Source organism: Sinocyclocheilus grahami, unplaced genomic scaffold (genome assembly GCF_001515645.1).
Source record: "Sinocyclocheilus grahami isolate Dianchi unplaced genomic scaffold, SAMN03320097.WGS_v1.1 scaffold3.1, whole genome shotgun sequence".
Lineage (NCBI taxonomy): Eukaryota > Metazoa > Chordata > Actinopteri > Cypriniformes > Cyprinidae > Sinocyclocheilus > Sinocyclocheilus grahami.
This window is the reverse complement of record NW_015505182.1, coordinates 4,925,642-4,937,094: the sequence shown is the minus strand read 5'-3', so window position 1 is coordinate 4,937,094 and position 11,453 is coordinate 4,925,642. Positions and strand designations below refer to the sequence as shown.

Here is an 11,453-nt window from a genome sequence, read left to right as displayed (position 1 = left end):
GCTACTGTGGTAAATGGTTTTATTACAGACGGAGGTACATGTTGTTAATATCTCATAAAAATTCAGAACTTCAGATCTTTCCAAAACTGTTTTCAAGCACTGCATGCGAGTTCAGTCAGATACAAAAAAGAAAATCGCATTCTTTTCATAGTCCTTCCTAAGTGTAAAGAGAATGTTAGTGTTTTAACTGATGAAAGAAGCAGAGAAAAAAGATTTCTTTTTAAAGAAGATTGCAAATTTTAAGTCCAGTGTGAGCCTTCCAGTTTACATAAAAGCTGCATCACTAAAATATTACATTTTCAATAATGCATCTCAAGGAAAGAACTGCAATGCCTCCAACCCACTTGGATCCTGATGAAAATACTCTTAAGGTGGGCTCCTAATAGTCACCTGCCTATTAGAACAGCAAATCCACAGTTTTTACAAGTCCGAAACATTTTCATCCACAGTCCCCAGCTGTACCAGCGGAGTCCCTCTGATAAAGATTGTTACCAGCCTCGGGTGGGTTTCCAGGTGTCTATAATCTTCCCTTTAGAACGGACAAAATAAACTGGATGCATCATAGCTGTAGCACAAGCCTGTCAACAAAACATACAAGCCTGCTCTTAAATTTAAATAAATTCATTTCATTGTATTAAAATGTGTCATGTTAAGTTATCATTAAAAAAACAGAAGGGAAAAAAAAGGTAAATGCAACTGCCAACATTGGCAGTTGAAATGACAAGCCCTCATGTTAAATACGGGCTCATTGCATTGAGGATGAACAAAGTTTGTGCTGAATACAACACTTTTTGTGCAGCGAATTGTTGGATATTTTTTCCAATTCAGCCCAAGTTAATAATGTTTTGTAGTATTGGAAGTATGCACTTTAACATTGTTGTTTACTCTTGTTCAATAAACAGTTTTAGTACCATGTTAATGTCCAAATTTGTGACCTGAAGGAAAACAGTCAAAGACTTCTGATGTACAAGCAATGGCTTAGTCAGATGGAGAATGTCCTTTCATACAGATGAATACAGTGTGTTTCTGTGAGCTTTGTTTGAGGGAGATGGTTAGTAACTCACATGGTAAGGCATGAGTGTGAGGAGTGACCCCAGTGGGAACTGCTTGAAGTCCAGTTTTCCAGAGATGGGCTCCACCCTGCCGTGTTCCTGAGTCATAGACAGGAGTCTGCAAAACAGACGACACCCTTCATGCTATTTATATCATCTGACTCACAAAACCTCCTACTCGCACTGTTGTGATGTAAAATAAACATCTAAACATGTACACAGAGAAGGATTATCCAATCTCAGTTTTTAATATTTGAGAATGGATTTGATGCTAAAATATTTATTCTCACATGAATCACATTTTGATTGTCAGTTCAAATCACTTAAATTCTATGCAGACAGATGACTTAATGGAAACATAGGTACGCAATATGAAAATGTAGACCAGTAAGTTGATAGTTATATTTATGTTGCGGCTAATAACTGATAAATGGCTGATATTAAAAAATATAAAACACTAAAAACTACAATCAGTCATTTTATATACTAAAAATAAATGTAAATATTTTAATTAGGGCTGTCAGATTAATGCATTAACTTAATTAATTAGTTATGAAAAATAACGTGATTAAAATATTTTAACGCAGTTAAAGCACTGGCCTGTATGCCCCTTACATTTCTTATACTTGACTGTTGACAAATATGATGCAGGGCAACAACTCCATTAATGCAGTTATGCCCTAAAATCCAAGATATTGGGGCAAAAATGCTCCTGTATGAGCATTTGTCTCATATTTATATCATATGATAAGCGATATCACACCAGCAAAGAGAGCAATATCACAGGAGAACACGAGTGCATGTGATTTTATACAACAGTTCAGTAAATAAGAAGTTAATATTGTGCTATATTTTAAACACAATAGTGCGTGTTCTTGTTCAATTTTCCCAATGAAAATATGACCTAAAAAGCCACAGCAGAACTGGGGTGTATTCCAGAAAGCACGGTTAACTTACCGTCAGCTAAACCCTGAACTTTCGGTTGATTAACCCCAAACCTTGCTTACTCGAGGTATGTGGTTCCAAAAACACGTCCGGGAGTAAGTTCATTCAACTCAGAGTATGTTCCTGGTTAAGACTCAAGACATTCTCAACAGTGATGAATCGACGATTCGCTATGGAAACGGAGGCTAAGAAAAAGCACGCCATGCTGTTTCTTTCTTCTTCTTTTGTTCAATGGTTGTTTACATGCTTAGTGCATATATCCATCTAATTGATGGTTGTGCAATCATTTTTAATTAATCGCAGCACCCTGTAATTAATTAGATTAAAAATGTTAATCGACTGACAACCCTAGTATTAATGTTTTTGAAGTATTTTATGCTCACCAAGACTGCATTTATTTAATCAATAATAGATCAATTTCAGATCAACAATAAAAACAATAATAGGGTGAAATATCATTACAATTTAAAATAACTGTTTTCTATTGTAATGTATATTCAAATGTAATTTATTTCTGTAATGCAAAGCTGAATTTTTAGCATCATTACTCTAGTCTTCAGTGTCACATGATCCTTCAGAAATCTTCAGATTTGGTGCTCAAGAAACATTTCATACTATTATCAGAGTTCATCTTGATTTTCAGCTTAATGCACATTTTTGTGTATAATGTGATACATTTAGGATAAATAAAAGGTTCAAAAGAACAGCATTTATTTTAAATATATCTTTTTAATTTTATTTCTTTGTTGTTACTTTTGAACAACTTAATGCATTTTTGCTGAAAAAAGCATTAATTTAAATAAAAATAATTATAGTCTTACTGACCCCAAACCTTTGAACAATGTAAATGTAACAGTATAAATGTAAAAATAAGAGAAATAGCGCTCCACTTTATCAAATGGCAGAGGGTATGCATACAGTATATCATCATAGCCGTTATCAGCATAGAATGATGCCTCAGCTAGAGTAGACACAACAATACAACGACGAGAGCCTCCTGTCATGATGTCCGCACATTCCCTGAAGACAGATAACATTAATGAGGAAAGAAACAATGGTAATAACATGACACGATTTTTACTTTGAGGTTAATATTCCTTTGCCCTAATCCTTTGTTTTCTTTTTACAGTACATAAATGGCCCTTGGTTTGATATTTTGTTATATAATAAAAAATTCAAAAGTGCCTTAAATGCCCAAATATTTACTAGTTACATTACTAGTGAAACAGTTAATGTCAGAATCATTCTGAAAATCATTACAGTTAATGATGACAGAAATTTTATTTTGTGGTGAAATGTTCCTTTGAATAAATATTTTTACATTTTGCATCTATTGTTTGATCATTTAAAACTTCTTGTTGTGAAATGTCTTGCTTAAAAGTGTGTGTTTTTAATAAAAGCCACTGGGTTTGATATTTTGTTATATAATATATTCAAAAAAAATTTGACAGAACTATTATAATTACTAGTTTAAAAAAAAAGATAAACCTGAAGGAAAAAATCAATCCAAATACTTTTCAGTTTTCATTCTTAACAGTACTGTAAATTATGTGTTATTTAAAAGTTTAAACTTGTCAAATGTTTTGCTTTAGAAGTGTGTGTGTGTGTGTGTGTGTGTGTGTTGGGGGGGGGTATTTTCCCCCAAACAAATGTCACTAGGTTTGTTACATAATAAACCTGTAAAAAAAAAATAATAATAAATTTTGGTAGACAGCCAGTGAAAATGACTAGTGAAGAAGACTAACGTGATAAGGGTATTAATAAAAGTATCTCGCAAACAAAATGTTCAAGAGGTTGGTGTTGTTGAGAGCGTCTCACAGTGTTTTGTGTGTTTTCATGTGAGGTCGGAGCTGGACCCCTAGTTTGTGGAAGCGCTCCAGCATGCCTTCAGCGTTTCTTCTCGCTTTATCCTGGTCAATGATCAGCGCTGGAGTACAAAGGTCTTTGATGAATTCAACAGCAGCCATAATCGAAAAACTAAAAGAAATCAAATATAATAACAACACGTTTAAGCGAAATGGAAACCTGCAGAGCTGTAAAAAGTTGCAGACTGTGTAGTTAATAAATGCAAGTTAACTATAAAATTTACTTCCAGTTTTAAATACATTAAAAAAAAGAATCCAGTAAACACGAGCTTGATTTATGGTCAAAGTAACTCGTGTCAAATAGTTATGATAAACTGAGGATAAACTAATAATAGCAGCTTTTCTTTCACTTACCATAAAGCAGCGGGGCGTGTGAAGCCAGAATCAGAAGCACAGCGACACAAGACTTCTTCTTCTTCTTGTACGATTTTATGGCGGTTGACAAGCCAACTTATGGTGTATTACCGCCACCAACTGGACTGGAGTGTGAAGCGTTAACGGGAAAGAGGGAAAAAGGAACCACAAAAAAAATAAATAATCATAAAAAATAAATAAATAAATAAAAATTAAAAAAAAAACTTCCATAAATAAAACAACCGGTAGTATTATTATGACATTTAAATTCTACTTTCTAATCCTGTTATCTTCAGATAACTAAGAATTTCTCTCATACTTGTCTGTCCTGAGGCACAACTTAAAAGATTTGATATAGTGAAATTAATGACTCCTATGTTTCTCAGTTTCTTAAATAACTCCTCTCTTTCTTTGGTATATACTGCACAATGTAGAAGTACATGCTCAATAGTCTCTGCTTCACTGCATGTAGTACATAATCCTGACTGATGTTTCCCTATTGTGAATAATGAATGATTTAAACCAGAATGTCCTATTCGAAGTCGAGTAATTATTATGTCTTCTTTTCTATTGTTAAAGCATACTCTCCCTTTGCCAACTTGTTTTTGGATATTATATAGGTGTCTGCCTTTTAAATCCTTGTCCCACATTTCCTGCCACTTTTTATTCATGTGTTCTTTAATTCTTCCTTTTATTTCTACTTTACTCAGTGGAATTTCTACCTCAACATTAGCGACACAAGACGACACAAACTGCGGCTTTTCAAACTTAAAGCTCCTGACGAGATTTACGGAAAATATATAGCAGTGTTTCTTCCACCACGGGAAACAAAAAGGTTGATTTTTTTTTTAAGATAACCGATTTCGACGTTTGTTTCTCATAGACATTTTTAGTATTCTTCATTTATTTTTTTTTACTATTTTTCAAATGGTCTTAGGTCTAGTTTTTTTTTTTTTACAGTTGTCCAAGACTTATATTTTACACTGATAATCTATCACAAAAACTAACCATTTTATCATTAATATTGTGTAGGTGTACGAGCAAGAAATATTTTGTAGGTTTACTTTAACTTCTGTATTTATAATTCTTTGTATTATCTGGGTTGCACAAGTAATTCCCTTGAAATATATATGTAATGTGATTGCAGGCAAACTTTCATTATATTATATTAGCATATCACTGATACTTAACAGAAAAGAGGGATCAAATGATAGTGTGGATTAGATTTTTTTTTTGCATAATTGATTTGTAGCCTAGGCCTACATGGAAGAGACAAATTGTTCAATAAACAAAAGAAGTATTCAGTCTTGTCTTTATCTTGAATCTCAAATGCACTGAAGCAATGTTAACTAGAATCTGCTTACATCTTTTACACATGTTCTTGTCACGTTCAAGTTTGAAGTTCAATGGCAGTGAGGCTCAGAAAGGTGTAAATACCATGAGCATGTGAATGCTAAAGACTGCACGTTAAATACACAGCACTCTTTGTCTTAATGTTATACAGCAATGCTGGAGTGGATGTGTGAACATTTCAAATCGTCAACAAAACATTCATCCCAGTACGATGCAGGTTACAGATATTTCAAACTATCTCCAGCATCTGTAGCACTAGTTTGGCTGAATAACATCAGAATGTTTTTTGTTACTCATTAAAGTGGATTATTTCAAAGTCAGTTAATCAAGTGGCTAATTAAGGCTTGTAGTCATTAACGCTAATCCCTTCTCTCCCACTTGGATAAAATCCTCAATTACCAAAACCGTGTGAGAGTATCAGAAAGATCTTAAGGCCTGTTTTCACTTTTTAGCTGGATGTCTTTCAAGAGCGCTACAGGCTGTATATCTATACATCCAGGCTTTTCAGACAATTCTGGTTGTTGTGGTAATACTACAGTGATATGATTTTAAATTCCAGTCACATCTTAAACAATACAGTTTAAGTGTTTCTTATGTGTCTCTTATGGCTGCATTTATTTGATCAAAAATACCGTAAATAATAACATTGTGAAAAATTATTAATTTTACAATAAGTAAATCTTTATCTTTAAATCTTTAAATCTTTATATTTTAAAATGTAATTTTCTTCAGTAATGATAGTCTTGTGGGCAGCGCGCTGACATATAGTGGTAGGCAGGTGTCCCGAGTTCGAATCCCGGCTCAAGGACCTTTTCCAATAAGCTTTCTGTCAGCTCTACACTGATCTGATAATAAAGGCAAAAATGCCACACACAAAAAAAGCCTTTAAAAATTTTTTATTTCTGTGATGGCAAAGCTGAAAGTCTAGTCTTCAGTGTCACACGATCCTTCAGAAATAATTTTTGTATGCTGATTTTGTGTTCAAGAAACATTTATTTTTAGCAATGTTGAAAACATTGTGCTGCTTAATATAGTTTGTGGAAATTGTGATTTGTATGACTTTTCCATACTTTTTAAAAAGTATGCACACGATGTGTTAGTGACCCAGTGCTGTTCTGCAAAATCAATGTCTTAAAATTCACCTTAAGTGATACGTTGACAATTGTGCATTATTTGAAACCATTGTTTGTAAAGAAATGTCTTCATTCTCCATCTAGTAGAATTCTTCACATCTGCAGTAGATGATATATCTTCTGATAAACTCTTGCAAGATTTGCATTTGCAGCTACAAATCGCTAGGGGGAGCTGCAGGACTCACACAGTAACAGTGTGTGATCATCACATGACTTTTAGTGACAGCAAGGGTAATACCTTTAGGAGGCATAAGATGGTGCCAATAACACATGCACACACTGCCAAAAAAGCTGTATTTAGGAAAACTGCTTTTTTTATTTAAAACTCAGAGCTGCTGGACAGACATGAGGTGTCAAGTTTGGCTTAAGACGGAGACATGTAACGTCTGCAACAACAGACATATCGCTGATAACTGGCAAGGACAATCCAGCAAAGCACCCAGTTACTATGTAACAGGTGCAAGCCATGATAAAGAAGCACGTTCAGTGTAGCTCCAATTAGGAGAGCCTGGAAAACGGTATTATGAGCCATACAAAAACACAAATCCAATAATTACAGTGGCTTACGAGCAGAATAACACACATAGGACTTCGCACAGAGCTTATAACCTTCTAAACGGTTTTTCGGTGTATGCACACTGCCAAACAAAACTGTACCTTTATTAACAAATGTGCAAAGCTGGCGGAAGGGAAATAGCTCAAAATAAACTTGTATTGTTCACAAGTTCACACACACACACACGCGCACACACTCTCTTATGTTTAGCATTATGTCCGTCCTATGCTCATGCTCAATACAGCATTCTTCATAAAGAAAACACAAAGCATATTAATGCACATCTGTCTTCACAGCTCTATCACATTCAGAGTCACTATGAGAAGCCCCTTATAGATGACAGATGGAGAGGTGAGCGAGAGAAGAAGTCACTTCCTCTCTGCTCATCATCTCTCAGCAGCAGGCAGTAGCACTCTGTAGAGGTCCAACCCCACACTCCACTTCATTCATCCCTCCTTCACTAGCTGGGCTCCGACGGCTTGTTTAGCTCCACTTTTACACCTCTTTCACCTGCACCTAAAAGGCAGAAAGACACAAATTTTGATATAAACCTGCCGTTTGCTCTCTCTGATAATCCATACCTGTTATTATAAAGTAATTCACTCACTGTGGCTCAGTAATTATTTCAATGATGCTTCATCCGGAAATAAAAATACTGTCATCATTTGCTCACCCTCATGTCATACACACAGTTCATACAACGAAAGAGAGCAGTTACTGGTTACCACACTACCGTTTAAACAACTGGAGTCAGATTTTTTTAACAGAATGAATATGTTTATTTAGCAAGGACACATTAAATTTATCAAAAGGAACAGTATAGACATTTAAATGTTATATATTCCTATTTTAAATAAATACTGTTCTTTTAAACTTTCTATTCATCAAAGATTCCTGAAAAAAGCATCAGTTCCCATAAAATAATAAGCAGCAGAATAAGATTTCTGAAGACTGGAGTAATGGCTGGAGTAATGGTAATTGGTAATTCAGAGAAATAAATTACCATTTAAAATATATTAAAACAGGAAAACTGTTTTAATATTGTAACAATATTATGTTTTATTACTGTTTGATCATCGTATGGGCTTCTTGTTGTGTATGTTTATAAAAAACACTTCAAAATTACATCACTCTGTCTTTTGTCAGTAAAATTTTTACTATTGAAAGAAATTAATACTTTTATTCAGTGAGGATGCATTAAATTGATCAAAAGTGACAGTAAATTTTACAAATATTTTCTATTACATATAAATGTTGTCTTGAACCTTCTATTAATCAGAGAATCCTACAAAATCTATGTTTCTTTTATAGAGCACTTCTTGTTTCAGGAGCTTGACAGCCCCAGTAACCAATTACTTCTACCAAATAGAAAAGAGTGACGTGACATGACATGTGGCCAAGTATGGTGACCCGTACTTGGAATTAGTGCTCTGCATTTAACCCATCCTAAGTGCACACAAACAGCAGTGAACACACACACACCGTGAACACACACCCGGAGCAGTGGGCAGCCATTTATGCTGCGGCGCCCGGGGAGCAGTTGGGGGTTCGGTGCCTTGCTCAAGAGCACCTCAGTCGTGGTATTGAAGGCGGGAGAGAGTGCTGTACATTCACTCCCCCCACCTACAATCCCTGTCATCATCATCAATCCCTGCCGGTACGAGACTCGAACCCGCAACCTTTGGGTTACGAGTCAGACTCTCTAACCATTAGGTATTCTCTCACCTGTTAGATATTTCTCTTTAGCACGAGCTCGCTCATCAGCGTCAAAATACCACACCGTTATAGCATACCTGCACATAAATACACACATAATTGTATAGAAGCACAAGCAGCTTACATGACCATTTAAAAAAAAAAATGAAACGTCACTATCACTGACCTCGTGGCATAAGCTGGCTGGACCTCATGTGGGTTCCGTCTGTCTGACCAGAAGAGCAAAAGTCTGTCAAACTTGGGCTCAATGTCTGCAAACTGAGCGGTTCCCTCTGGAAAGATCCGCAAAAGGCCACCATGTTCCTACAGAGTGAGCAGATGAGAATCAGGCTATATGGTTTGAGGAGTACCTTCATATTTCGACATTTGTAACTTTTTAGGGTTGTAAGTGGTTAAAATCATTAGAATTGGTTCAGACAACCGATACCTAATTGTATTCGACTAAATAGGTGAACTCAACATTCTGGCAATCCACTCCCATAAAAATAAATGAAGTACAACAAAAATACAACCTTTTTTTTATAATATGATTTGTTTTTAATTGTCACATTAGAAACTACCATAACGCATACATATTTCTTGCATTCAAAAAATTGTACTGAATTGTACTTGAAATATGATTAAAATCATGTACACTTAAAGACAGTCATGTTAATGAATCAATATGAGTACTTCTATAAAATGAAAAAACCTATACAAATATAATGTACATATAATTACAAAAATATTAATAAAACAATTATAATAATTAAAGGATTATAAAAAATATATTGATAATTACACACACACACAAATACATAAATACACACAATACATATTTAAATATAAAACATTAATAATAAGAAACACATTATCAGTAAGACTTTTTATTATTGATAGAAATGAACACTTATTCAGCAAGGATGCATTAACTTGATCAAAAGTGATAGTAAAAACAATATAAATAAATGCTGTTAGTTTCCACAAAATATTAAGCAACATTGATAATAATAAGAAATTTTCCTGAGCATGAATTATTATGATTTATGAAGCACCAGGTGACACTGTCACTATAGTAATGACTGCTGAAAACTCACAATAGAAAAGTTATTTTAATTGTAATAATATGCAGCCAATATATGCAGTCTAGTGAGCATAAGAGACTTCTTTTAAAAACAGTATAAATATATAAGTATCAATAAAAATAAAAAAAATTTCATTCACAAAACAGAATGTTGTGGATGGGAAAACTCTGGGAGGGAGTGTATTTTTTCCTGCCCCAGGACAACCTGATGCTAAATTTAGCTTAAAGAAAAAAAATCTGACACACTGTGACTTTTACATAAGCCAAGACTACAGGGAACAAGCAGGTTTGCGTGAGACGGCTATTTTCCTCTCCATTCAGTGAAGGGGGTGCGATATGAGAGGGAGAGTACTAGAGCTTATACCATGAATTACTGGCATCATGTTAAGCTCGAGAGAGATGGAAAATATCAGGGTTGAATGTGTGAGATGTGATCCATCCTTACATCGCAGCTTTGATACTCACATAAACATATGACTGGAAGAATTCAGACATTTAGAGAGTCTCAAGCAGAGAGTGCGTTTAACCTTCAAACAGCATCTAGAGCAGTGGTCTCAAACTCAATTCCTGGAGGGCCACAGCTCCAACCAGCTCCAAAACACACCTGCTTGGACATTTCTAATAATCCTAAAGACCTTGATTAGCTGGATCAGGTGTGTTTGATTAGGGTTGGAGCTAAACTGTGCAGAGCTGTGGCGCTCCAGGATTTGAGTTTGAGACCAATGATCTAGATAAAGTCTTCAATCCTTCTTTCTCTTCTACCATCCCTATTTCTGCCCAACTCTATTTTCTACTTCACATAAGAATGTCTGATCAACACTCAGAATTGTTTCCATGGCCGGTTGGAATGTTCTGGAGCAGAACCGACTCGCTGACGCAGAGCTGGCAGTTGACGGAGGTGGTAAAGTGGTGGAAAGTGTCATGTCTGCTGTCCCGTTTCCTGTGAGAGCACTCAAACATTTCAATGGATAGTTCACCCAAAAAAGGAAAATTCTGTCATCACTTACTCTGTCACAACCAGTGACTTCCACAGTATTGTAAACAAAAGAAAAGTTATTTTTTTGTGTAGTGACATTATTTTGCAGTACAATTATTATTAAATGTATAAACATGACATACAAAAACATAAATATGAAAATTTTACAAATTACAAATCCAACACCAACCACAATTTCTCTGTTCTAGCAGACCTCTAATAACAACACATAAACAGTCTCTTGTGTGGCCTATTGATATAAAGTACCAACAGCAAACTCCCTGCACAAGGTTGGTTTTGAACCTCCATTGTATTGAATGTAAGCTCCGATGCAAGTCTGAGCAGTCTACATCAGATAAGAAACCTAAACAAACTGAGAAGAGCTTAAACAAATCTCAAGCAGCTTTACACGCTACAGAATGTATACAAGTTCACTGGAT

The 11,453-nt window shown here is 35.0% G+C and overlaps 1 protein-coding gene across 1 annotated transcript in view; it reads right to left on the bottom strand.

Moving 5' to 3' along the window:
- Positions 1-6,595: 6,595 nt before the first annotated feature.
- Positions 6,596-11,453, bottom strand: part of LOC107572057 (egl nine homolog 1-like) — a 38,461-nt gene continuing 33,603 nt past the window's right edge. The window contains exons 3-5 of the mRNA XM_016258493.1: positions 9,141-9,277; positions 8,984-9,051; positions 6,596-7,774 (exon numbers count right to left, since the gene is read on the bottom strand). Of these exons, the coding sequence (XP_016113979.1) occupies positions 7,719-7,774; positions 8,984-9,051; positions 9,141-9,277 (261 nt within the window). The 3' untranslated portion in view covers positions 6,596-7,718. The remainder of the gene's footprint in view (positions 7,775-8,983; positions 9,052-9,140; positions 9,278-11,453) is intronic.